General features: G+C 51.6%; 1 protein-coding gene across 15 annotated transcripts in view; it reads left to right on the forward strand.

The window, feature by feature from the left end:
• The window catches only part of Inpp4a (inositol polyphosphate-4-phosphatase type I A), a 118,328-nt gene that overhangs the window by 96,935 nt on the left and 8,832 nt on the right, over positions 1–12,561 (forward strand). For all 15 annotated transcript variants that reach the window (XM_039084233.2, XM_063267766.1, XM_039084241.2 and 12 more), the window contains 6 exons: positions 8–131; positions 259–385; positions 677–817; positions 2,807–2,904; positions 6,220–6,332; positions 9,481–9,635. In XM_039084233.2, coding sequence (XP_038940161.1) covers positions 8–131; positions 259–385; positions 677–817; positions 2,807–2,904; positions 6,220–6,332; positions 9,481–9,635 — 758 coding nt within the window. The remainder of the gene's footprint in view (positions 1–7; positions 132–258; positions 386–676; positions 818–2,806; positions 2,905–6,219; positions 6,333–9,480; positions 9,636–12,561) is intronic.

Genomic DNA, 12,561 nt, shown 5'->3' on the forward strand with positions numbered 1-12,561 from the left:
TCCACAGCTGACCGCCCTCATCTGTGGCTTTATCATCAAGCTGAGGAACTGCCTGCACGATGGTGGCTTCCTACGGCAGCTCTATACCATCGGGCTCCTGGCCCAGTTTGAGAGCCTGCTGAGCACCTATGGTGAGACCCCCAGCTTGGACGTGACCCCAGGGCCGCAAGCATGGTTCTATCTGAGCCTCTCCTGGCCCTTCCTTCCAGATGTTAAAGAGTTCAAACATCACCAGGATATGTAACTGTTTAATTTCAGGAGAGGAGTTGGCCATGTTGGAGGACATGAGCCTTGGGATCATGGACCTGAGGAATGTGACCTTTAAAGTCACTCAGGCCACTTCGAATGCTTCTAGTGACATGCTGCCAGTCATCACAGGAAACCGGTAAGATTGTCATCTAACATTCCGTCAACAGCGGGGCTTCCCTGTCTCCATCCACAGTGGGGCCTCACTGTGCCTGTCTCTGTTCTTTGCTTTTATTTTTACTCTTTGGAACATGGCCTACAGCCTTCCCAGACCCATGTCAATTTTGTAATGTAAGGTGTTAAATGTCTGAGTGGGCATTGAACGGCCCTAGCCAGAGCATCACCCAGGGCTCTAAAGTGTGCTTTGGGTGTGTCCTCCACCACCAGCGTCCTGACCTCACCCCGTCTTTGCGTTTTCTCTCTCCACCAGGGATGGCTTTAACGTGCGGATTCCTCTGCCAGGCCCACTGTTTGACTCTCTCCCCAGAGAGATCCAGAGCGGCATGCTGCTGCGGGTGCAGCCCGTCCTCTTCAACGTGGGCATCAATGAGCAACAGACACTGGCCGAGAGGTGTGTGCTGACGCCTGTGCGGCCGGGTGCTCGGTGTCTAGGGAGCTGGGACTGTGAGCCCACCCTAACTAGGGAAATACACCTTGGGTACTGGGAAACGTCGGACAACTTTTAGTGGAGCGGGGCGCGATCAGAGTAACATGTTCTAGTCATACTTCTTTCTGGCCGTGGGTAGAAAGGATTCGAGGGAAATTGGATGATGTTGCTGGTGAGGCTGGGCCACAGTGCTGCTGAGGAGCTGCTCAGCTGGAGCATGGTATCGTGTCTGAGAGAGGCCAGCAGGTATGTGGAGCAGAAGTAGACTGTGGCCTGGGCTCCTGGATGGGACAGTGGGTCGGTGCCTGCCCTGAGATCAGGACAAAGTAGAAGGTCAAGTTCAGAGGAGATGGTGACTGGGCCCAGGCTGAGGCACCAGCCCAGGAGACAGAGCCTCCCTGAGGCAGGAGTTAGAAGAAGCTATTTTGAGGAGAGTGGGCTCTTGTGGAGCTGCAGCTGGAGGTGTCCCAGGAGAAAGAATGGCATCCCTGCATCCAGTCGCTGTTGAGCAGTTTCTGGACAGGACAGCGACAAGTCCCGTCTGTGTTGAGCAGGAGGGAGCACTGCCTTTGAGGCGAATGCTAGTAGGTCATAGAGCAGTGTGGCAGCAGGCTGGGCTGAGGGTCCAGGTCTCAGACTACACAACGGCAGGGCCTTTTCATCCTTTGTTTGTTTTTCTGTTTAGCACTTTCCATGCACGTAGTATCCACTGCTTACCTCAGGCATTTAGAATGGTCTCTCTTACAACTGGTAGTGGGCACAGGCCAGACACACCTGATGAGGAAAGAGGTCCCAGGCCAGCCCAGGGGATACTTAGTGTTCACAGCAGAGTGACTTCAGACCCAGGCAGGATGTCCTTGGTCCCTTGACTAAGCCAGCTCAGACAGCCAGGCAGGTCTGGAGGGAGGGAGGGAGGGAGGATTAAAGGGGAAAAAAAAAAGGTACAGACAGCATTATGGTATAACCTCAGCAGATGCTAAATAAGGTGGGTTTAATTTTTTTCCAGTCTGCCTTTATATCATTCTAGATACATACAAAGAATAGGGTCGGTCCTGAGGTCACTGTTTCTAGGGACTTATCAAGATGTTCAAGATACAAAGAACCCATTCCTTGGCTGTATTTTTCTTGAACTTTCATCCTTTTTCTAGCCCAGTGTAGAATATTCCTGCCAATTTCCTAGAAGCAGCACCAAAAGCTCTCCACTCCCTCCCACCCCTGCTGCCGTCCCCTTTCCTAGGTGCTTTTGAGGGAGGAGGGCACATGAACTCCAAGATGAGAGCCTGTGACATACAAGTTGGCCTTTCAGCCTCTGAGCCTGGTGCCTTAGGCCACTTCTCATTGCTGTGACAAAATAACTTTAACAGGATGAAAGACCATAAGAAGTGAGGGCTGATTTTGGCTTGTGATTGCCGAAGTTTCAAGCCATGGTTGCTGGCTCAATTGCTCCTCAGCCTGTGCATGGCAAGGCAGAAAATCTTCGTGTAGAAACCACACAGTGGGGCAGAGAGCACAGCTTACCCCACAGTGTGCAAGAGACAGAGAGGATGGAGACAGTGTGCAGAGGACAGAGATGTATCCCAGTGTCTGCCGCCTCCAACGAGGCCCTGGCTCCTGCTAGAGATGTAACTGGGAACTGCATCATCCATCAGTGAATCCACCAGGATCCAGTCACCTCCCACTGGTGCTCAGAGCCCAAGCCTTCCACATGTGAACCTGCGTGAGGGAGATGACTCACGACCCCCCCTCCAGTGTACTTAGGCACGCCCGTAGAGAGTCTCAGTGGCTTCTGCTTGTGAATCTGCCCCTAATACTGTAGGGATGGCTTCAGGAAGGAGAGAGACGTGGGGTTTGGGCTTGCAGGTTATGTACTCTGGAGAATCCATCCTCCAGGTTTCCTCAGCTTTCAACTCACTGGTGATGACATGGCCTCTCCTGCTGCCCGATCCTCCCCAGGTTTGGAGACACATCCCTACAAGAAGTCATCAATGTGGAGAGCCTGGTGCGGCTGAATTCCTACTTTGAGCAGTTCAAGGAGGTTTTGCCAGAGGACTGTGAGTATTCCTTCCCTCCTAATGTGATCCACGCTGCCCTGAAGTCTTCATTTTGGACGCCTGAGTTCTGGCTCTCTGTTTTCCGACCTGAGCGCTGCCCAGCTCGTCCTGCTGCAGTGTTGTGCACAAGTCTTCCATGGTTGTGTTAGAGGCTCCCTTCTCTGCCTCACACGTGCCTGGGACCCCATTCTCCATGGTTATGTTAGAGGGCTCCCTTCTCTGCCTCACACGTGCCTGGGACCCCATTCTCCTGGCTTGAGCCCCACCCTGGAAAGCTGCTGGGCTGTTGCACCCCGTCTCCCCCCTTCTGCAGTTGGATCTCTTCCTCTAGACATGATGTAGTGCTTTCTGCTACTTTGCCCTGCCCCTCCCCAGACATGTCCCGACAGACCGAGCACCTGCTGAGAGCACCCGGGGGACTTGGAGGCAGTCCAGGGGTTCTGTACGAGCTGTCCATGTATTTCTGTCCCTGGCATATACAGTAAGATTCAGAAAAGATACTTCCTACTGAGTATTTGTGGGCACGATGACCCTGCCACAGTCCCTCAGAGGCAGTGGAAGTCCATGTTGTGCTCACATTGCAGTTCTCTGTCCTCGACATAAGGACACTTTCGTCACTAGAAGTCCAATGCGCTATCCATTGCGCCACAGAGCCACCTGACATAAGGACACTTAAGAGAGGGTTCTGGCAGTCACAGCACCCGGGAGAACCCCAGAGCTGCTCAGCAAAGTGTTTAGCTGCGAAAGTCCTCTGAATTCATCCCAGCGAACCCCCTGAGCCTCTGCTATGCTTAGCCTGTGAGACAGAGCTGCCTCTTGGGGCTCCACATAGAGCATAGGCCTGTCCCTGACTGGAAATTTTTCTCTTGTGTGTGGGATGGCCCCAAAGGAAACCAGTATGTGGACTGGGAAGATAAGCAGGCTGTCTTTGCGTTCTCTTAACGGCGAGATGGACCCTAGAGCTGAGAGCCAATGAGGAAACAGTGCAGAGGGCACTCGCGGGTCACTGAGGAGGAGTACTAGGCCAAAGACCCCAAACTGTTCCATGCTCACTGAATCCTGAGACATCAGCATCGTGTGTGTCCCATCAGAGAGCGGAAGGGCTGGGAACCTAAGTGTGTACAGTTAAGGACCCAGAGAGGATGGGCATTCACTTGGCAGTGCTTATGCTGCCTCTGCTTGGCCTCTCTTGTTAGACTGCAGGAGGGGACCCAGGCCTGAGCACTGCCCAGCTTGTCCTGCTGCAGTGTTGTGCACAAATCCTCCCCAGGAAGGATGGTTGTCAGCGGCAACCCTGCTTCCTCTGTGAGCTGATGACATGGCATGGTCCTGGGCAGAGGCACACTGCAAGGTTCTCACTGAGCGCCAGGTCCACTGAAGCCAACACTTTGAGAACTTTAAGCATATTGACACTTTTATAGTGTCCTAATTAGGGCATCTATTGCTATGATACAACACATGACCAAAAGCAACTTGGGGAGAAAAAGGGTTATTTCAGCCTATGCTCCACATCACAGTGCATCATCAAAGGAATCAGGGTAGGAGGAACTCAAGTCAGGAACCTGGATTCGATGGCAGGGTAGGAACTGAGGGCAGGAACCTGGAGGTAAGAAGTGATGGAGAGGCCATGGAGGTGTGTAGCTTATTGGCTTGTTCCCCATGACTTTCTCAGCCTGCTTTCTTATAGAGAATTCAGGACCACCAACCTAGGGTGGCATCACACAATAGAGTGAGCCTCCCATAACAGCATCAGTTATCAACAAGAAAATCTACCACAGACTTGCTCTTCCAAAACAACTCCAGCTGGTTTGATTTGAAACTTGCCAGCACACATAGTGTTCCAGGAGCGTCTCTGGCCTTTAGTCCCTTCCCAGACTAAATTGTAATGAGGTGTCCTCCAGTTCTTCCTCAGAACTCCTGGGGAGCCACACCAATCCCAATAGCATCTTGTTTTTATGCTATAAGGGGAGAGACCGGCTGTGGACTTGCAGGGAACTGGACCACTGATGGTGGATAGGGTTGGGGTAATGAACGTTACCAAGGGTAGTTCTGTGGCCAGCATTTTCAAGGTGGGCAGTTTCTAGCATTGCCAGTACCGCCCCCCCAGGAGGCACAAAAGCAGATGGACTGAGGGTAAAGTCCAGGGAATAAGAAGGCCTGTAGACAGAGGCCAGGCAGCCAGGGAGAGGCAGGCCATGTGCCCATGAGCCCCAGGAAAGAATCCGTGAACTGTGGTTCCCAGAACCCTAGTGTCCCTCCACCTGCCTACACTCATGTCCACATGACCCACCAGTGGGCAGGTAGTCACTAAAATGAACATTGCAGGCTAGGCCAGGGAGAGGCTGCAGCTGACGGGAGGTCGGGAGGTAAGACCATTTCGTCTCCTCTGGGTGGTGAATGCCCTGATCAAGATGAAGCGATGAAGCTCCCCTTCCTACAGCCTCGTCACGCACCGCAGGCCTCGTAGGCTGGAGGCTTCTTTTTTTTTTTTTTTTTTTGGTTCTTTTTTTCGGAGCTGGGGACTGAACCCAGGGCCTTGCGCTTCCTAGGTAAGCGCTCTACCACTGAGCTAAATCCCCAGCCCGAGGCTTCTTACTTGTGTGTTTCTGCTTCACATTCTCCAAGTGAGGATGGTTAGTGGCTGCGGGAGTCATTCCTGTGCCACCAAAGGAAGGCTGCACTTGAGCTGGGGCCTCACCTGTTTCCTCAGATGTGACCTTGAGGCCCTTCTCTTTAATGTTGTGTGTATGAAAAATCCCACAGCCTTCAGAAGTGCTTGCCTTGTCTTTGACTTTTGTCTCAGGTTTCTTAGGTGAAGCAAGATGTCCCAAGGGTTAAGGAGGTCTTCCAAGGGCTTGGACACTTCTGCAGTGGGATTAGTGAAAAGGATGAGTGGGGTTAGGCATCCCTGGACCATTCAGAAATTCTTCCTTCCAAGTGTGGGCTGAGGTCTCTCTTAGGAGGCTACACTTGCAGAATCTCCCAAGGTTTCCATCTTCTTGCTAGTCAAGACCCATTGTTCCGAGCATTCTGCATTCCCTCACTTCTTGCTCACTGTCCCTTGCAGGGGCAAGAGACCTGAGTAATTGTGTCCTTTGGCACTCCTTTCTCCAGCCTCTTGAGAAAGCCAACAAAAGATAAAGTCTCTACCCTCTGACAGTGGCACTAACAGCTGGGAAGGAAATTTAGGGCTCAGCCTGGCCATGTCCAGATTTTCAAACATCTCCCTCCCTCCCCCTGTTCCCTGCCGTGAAGCAGGAATGCTTCCTCAGCACCAGTGTCTCTGAGTGGCCCCTCTTCCCTCTTCTCCTCCAGGTCTACCTCGATCTCGGAGTCAGACCTGCCTTCCAGAGCTGCTGCGGTTTCTAGGACAGAATGTCCATGCACGCAAGAATAAGAATGTGGACATCCTCTGGCAAGCTGCTGAGGTACCCGTCACAGTGCTGAAGTGTCATGGTTCTCCTTCCAAGAGTCATTATAGTGAAGACAGACCAGGAAGGGGAACACAGACTTCTCCCACACAAGGCCACACGGAAAGGTCATCATTGCATAGGTTCAGCAGTTTGGGAAGACTCTGGACTCCATTGCCCAGGTTCCTCCAACACCTGGTGGTAGACACAAGGGGAGGTCACCGAATATGAAAGGCCACTGCATAGGAGATTGTCACTGCATAGGAGAGGCCACTGCATAGGAGATTGTCACTGCATAGGAGATTGTCACTGCATAGGAGATTGCCACTGCATAGGAGAGGCCACTGCATAGGAGAGGCCACTGCATAGGAGAGGCCACAGCATAGGAGAGGTCACTGCATAGGAGATTGTCACTGCATAGGAGATTGCCACTGCATAGGAGAGGCCACTGCATAGGAGAGGCCACTGCATAGGAGAGGTCACTGCATAGGAGAGGTCACTGCATAGGAGAGGTCACTGCATAGGAGAGGTCACTGCATAGGAGAGGCCACTGCATAGGAGAGGCCACTGCATAGGAGAGGCCACTGCATAGGAGAGGCCACTGCATAGGAGAGGCCACTGCATAGGAGAGGCCACTGCATAGAAGATTGTCACTGCATAGGAGATTGTCACTGCATAGGAGATTGTCACTGCATAGGAGAGGCCACTGCATAGGAGAGGCCACAGCATAGGAGAGGCCACAGCATAGGAGATTGCCACTGCATAGGAGAGGTCACTGCATAGTTTCCATGGTGCTAGAGGACCCTGAGTACCATAGCCCAGAAGTTCATTCTGACAGGGTTACCTAGATTCCCACAACAGACGTGGAATCTGTTCCTGGAGCATTTGCCAGCCGGGCTGCTGTGTTGTCTCTTAAGAAGCCAGTATAGGGGCTGAAGAGATGGCTCAGTGGTTAAGAGCACTGACTGCTCTTCCAAAGGTCCTGAGTTCAAATCCCAGTAACCACATGGTGGCTCACGACCATCTATAATGAGATCTGAGGCCCTCTACTGGTGTGTCTGAGGACAGCTAAAGTGTACTCCTATATGATAAATAAATAAATTTAAAAAAAAAAAAAAAGGAAGCCGGTATAGCCATGTGATCCCAGCTGAGATTCTGGTACCTGGGCATGAGCGGTTCCAAGTGGGACCAGCAGTCTCTCGTAGCTTCTTGAAGAAGTCCTACTCTGCACTGCTGTTCAGACTTCCTCATGGCCCAAGCACCTGCATTGCTAGTATTTTCTCAGAGCTTTAGTCAGGGAATGCCAGGGCTCCACTAAGAGCCAGGGTATCTGAGATTTCCTAGTCAGTCCCTCATGTGCCCCTCATGGCAGTATGTCCTGGCCAGGTCTGGGATTCGGGGATGTGAGGCACTCCCTCTGACATTCAGCCTCCCTGCCTGGGTCTGACAAGGATGGGAAGGAGCACAGGCAGATGCCGTTTGACTCTTCCCACTCACAGTGGTGGGAGATGCTAGTCTGTCAGGTTCTTCCAGCCCTGACTTCCGTGGCAGCAAATATTCCCTGCCTAGCCTGGTGCTTGCTAGACCATTCCCAGTTGTTGTTAGACCCCGATTTAGGGTGTCTTTGTGGTGGCCAGCTGTTTTCTTGGATGAGCTTAGTGTTTGAGTTGCTAGCGGTGTGGCTGCTGAGCTGCTTGTGGAATGGTGTTTTAGAAAGCAGACCTTCTCCTCTGCGTATCGTCTCTTGTGTTCTACAACAGGCAGCTGTAAGACCTTACCCCATGGGAGATGTGGGGCGGGTCCACCCTTTGAGCTTATAATTACATTGGAACATACTCTGAAACACTAAGTGACGAAAGTCTTAGCAAGATTCACAGACTGCATTTTCCTGTTTCTCTTCATTTGGGCTCTAGTTTGGCATTGTCATGCTGGGTCCATGAAATGGGACGGAAACACAGAAGGAGAACATGCCTTCTCTTGGGTCTTTGCAGCAGAGCGGGAGTAGGTAGTGCCCCTTACTGTTAGTCTGAGGGGACAGCTATGAAGTGATGGCCCCTTTCACAGGGAGACAGCCTTTGCTGCAGTCAGAGGGGGCAGACAGATGCTGAGCAGTGGACTGGCGCCTTCCCTCCCTGATCTGTTCTTAGAATAGTGTAATGACTGATGGCTGTGCAGACACACACGCCCATGCGTGTCACTGTTTAGAGACTGTGGTTCTGTCTACTGCACACCACAGAATGATCATCAGTTAGATGTGGGGACAGTGATTTTCCTGTCAAGTCAGAAAGCAGAGCTTCCAGTCCTGTCGGTTTTGTTTCTATCAGAGTTCCAATCATAGAAGTTCAGGGATGCAGAGTTCCCAGGGACCTTTGTATAACCCATTTTATATCCCATCCCATATGATCACCTGTGGGTGACAGTGAATTGGGGCAGCAAAGCCATGCCACTTAGACACCATGTCCCTGAAAGCTGTTCTCTTCTGAATCTTCTTTTCCTTTCTGTATGTGAGTAGAGTCCCAGCTCATCAGCAGAAGACCCCATCACTCCTAGCTTCTCATTTCATAGGTGGGGAGGCCTAGCCAGAGTTCCACAGCTAGCTCAGATGTGGGCTGGGAACCTGGCACGCAGATCTCTTCTCGTGCCAGGGACTACTGTGTCTAGGAGACAGGAATCTAGGAATGTATCTAGAAATGAAAAGGCATGACCCCAGTGTTCTTGTGGTGGGAAAGGAGTTACACTAGTATGTCCAGGGACGGGGGGTGGGGAGGAGGGCACACTTGTGAGTGACAGTAGTTTTCCCTGGCTGAATTATCCTTTGCTCCCATTCCTTGGATGTGCCAAGAAGGTCTAGCATGGCTTAGAAGGGATAGCTGGTAAGAGTCATTGTGAAACAGTGATGCCCAAAGATCTCTAGAAGGAATTTCCCTTGGGAAAACACACACAAGGGACAAGTTCTGAGGGATGGCAATGGTGGGCAGATGAAGCTTGGAGGGGTTAACTTAGGCTCTGATAGCATCTCAGCAGGACACGGAGCTGGAGAGCCGGGCAAGCAGGCCAGGAATAGTTACTGTTGGGGTACCTGCCAGACCTCTGGCCAGCTCCCTCCCTTGAAGGTGCTGCCTTTCTGCTGGTTTTTCCTCTCCTAAGAGCCTGTTTCCTGCCACAGGTCTGTCGCCGCCTTAATGGGGTCCGATTCACCAGCTGCAAGAGTGCCAAGGACCGCACAGCCATGTCGGTGACCCTGGAGCAGTGTCTGATCCTGCAGCATGAGCACGGCATGGCCCCGCAGGTCTTCACACAAGCCCTGGAGTGCATGCGCAGGTGAGTGAGGCTGCTGCCAGGCTGTGTCTGCCCAGCCACTTGCTCTCCCTTTGCTGTGTAAACTGCAGATGAGCCATGGCTCTGCTCCACCTGGGGCAAATTTCCAGCACACTTGAGTTTGACTCCTACACAAACTACTGGCTCTGTCAAACTCAGTATTCTCCTAGAAGGCCTGGGGTGGTGGAGTGGGGACAAGCCAGCACTCTGAGTAGAACTGAACTGACCTGGCTTGGGTCAGACCGTTCACAATGATGGGGAGTCACCTGGCTGTGGGTGGGTTCAGGGCCCCCGCTTTCTCAGCAGGCAGCTGCTTTTACATAGTATATGTGTATGCACTGTATACTTCCAAACTCCAGGGAAGGAACTGTGTCTGCAGGTTGCACTGGTTTGCTCTGCTGCCTCTCTAGTAGTGGACAGAGATTGCTCTCCCGAGCAAAATGTCCAGTGTGAGTGTTTTATGGTGATAGCTGTCTGTGTGCCCTGGCCACCTCCCCCTAATGATGTCCTGATTCTGAGGCAGCAGATGTGTTTGCAGAATGAAACCCAGAATTCAAATTGTCTTCTGTTGATGGATGCCTTGTTTCAAGCACTGCTGGGAAGCTCCCTACCCTGCATACCAAAAGAAAGGATAAGAAAGTGGTCCTCCCGTCTCCTTTGATGTAGTCACCAATGCTGTTACAGTCTGTTTCCAACAGTCACGTCTCCTGAGCGTTCTGCACCATCTGTCCTCTCACTGAGTCCTTTAACGCGTATGATCCTCTTATCCTTTCTGTACGTTTCTGCACTTGACCTTCTCACAAACGCACAAAGGGATACCTGAGCTCCTCGTGGCTCTTGACAGGAGCAAAAATGGTATCATTCCACTCCTGTCTGTCTCCAAGTTCATTTAAACCTCTCTGTTAAAGTTACTCATGCCATGCCTCTGTCCCTGGTGATAGAAAAACAACAGAGTCTGTATCCAGAATATTTGTACCCTTTTAACCTCTCCCCATGTGATCCTGGTTTTGAGGGTGGCAGCTGTTCTGTGCCCCATTAATTGCGCAGTGTGGAGGAAGCCTGACTAGTGAGCCACAGATGTTGACTACTGAGGATATGAGGGCAATAGGCCGGGGTCCCTGTGGTGGCACAGTAAAGGCTAGGACCAGTGTCCTTCAGAGGCATATATCCCTAGGGACCACCATCGGGTCCCTGTGGTGGCACAGTAAAGGCTAGGACCAGTGTCCTTCAGAGGCATATATCCCTAGGGACCACCATCGGGTCCCTGTGGTGGCACAGTAAAGGCTAGGACCAGTGTCCTTCAGAGGCATATATCCCTAGGGACCACCATCGGGTCCCTGTGGTGGCACAGTAAAGGCTAGGACCAGTGTCCTTCAGAGGCATATATCCCTAGGGACCACCATCGGGTCCCTGTGGTGGCACAGTAAAGGCTAGGACCAGTGTCCTTCAGAGGCATATATCCCTAGGGACCACCATCTGCCATGGTACCCTCCAACTGTCTCTCAGTAGTAATGCAGTAAATTACGGCTTAGTCAGTGGACAAATCTATTGATAAGAGCAAAGGCATCATGTCCCTGACTCCTCTCAGTGGGGCACACTAGCTGGGGCCCACAGCAGCAACACAGGAATGAGCTCCAGTCGCTTTAGAGGCTACAGTGTCCTGTCCCAGATTTACCTGGGCCTCGGACCTTTTGTTCTCAGTTCTTACTATTAATTGGTTAAAAGCAGCCAGTAATGCCTGTGCAACAACTTAACCAGGGGCTGCTCTGACAGCTTTCCACAGGGCAAGGACAAAATACAGGTAAATACAGGAAAGCTCTTTGCTAGAATGGAACATGGACGGCCTCTGGTGCCCTTTAGACTCTGCTTATGGCCTTTGAAGATTCGTTCAAGTCGCTTCCCCAGACTTTTCTGAATTCCTCCTGGGTCTGATGATCAAAGGGCCACGATACCCCACTTCCTCAGGTCAGATTTGTGTGTGTGGCTCAGTTTCCCACTGCAGTGACAGAACCTGAGAATGGAGTGGAAGGGAAGAGGGTTCCGCTCGCAGTCTGCGAGTTTCAGCTGGTTTGTTTCTTTACTGGGGTGAGGCAGATACCTAGCATGGCTGGCCAGCCGAGCACAGATGCTCACACAGAGCAGGACCCAGGGAGCAACACAGGCCTGGGACGAGACCCACCTTTTAAAGACACATGCCCTTGCTCCAGTAAATAACCTCCCATCCACACTCTGGCAAGAAACTAAATCCAGTGGGCCTCATACAGAAGGAACACATGAAAGGAGAAAGGACCCTTGTGGAGAAGCATGTCTACAGGAAGAGGAAGAGGCTTGGGGTGAAAATGACTAAAATTCATGATATAAATGTATGAACCTGTCAAAACAACTTTAAGGGCTGTTGAGATGACTTAGTAGGTAGAGCCTTGCCACCAAGCATGACCTGGGTTTAATCACTGGGACCCACATGGTAGAAAGAGAGAACCAACTCTTGCAAGTCACACAGCCCCCGCCCCCAACATGGCACATGCCTATGCAACAAATAAATGTAATTTAAAAAATTTAAAAGCACATACCGTACTGATCTGCATCCTCCAACCGGTCCCCATCTTCCACAGTTACCGTCTCTCAATCTATTAGTTTACTGATGAAGGCAGGGCCCTCGCCAGCCACTTCAAAGCAATGAGCACCTTTGTTCATGTTGAGCTTACACTGGGGCCCGGCCCAAGCCTTCAACGTGACCCTTTGGAGGAGGAGACCTAGAGCTGGACTGTAACCTCACACCTGACACAGCTCTTTTGGTTCCGCCTCTGTATATCTCTAGGGATTTGAACACAGGTTGATGAGTTGCACCTGCTCAGTGTCCTGGCATATGATGCGTGTTGAGACTCTTGGCTCAGAGGCTGTTAAGTTAGGGCTGTTTTGCTGTACTATT

The sequence above is a fragment of the Rattus norvegicus genome, chromosome 9, assembly GCF_036323735.1.
Source record: "Rattus norvegicus strain BN/NHsdMcwi chromosome 9, GRCr8, whole genome shotgun sequence".
NCBI lineage: Eukaryota > Metazoa > Chordata > Mammalia > Rodentia > Muridae > Rattus > Rattus norvegicus.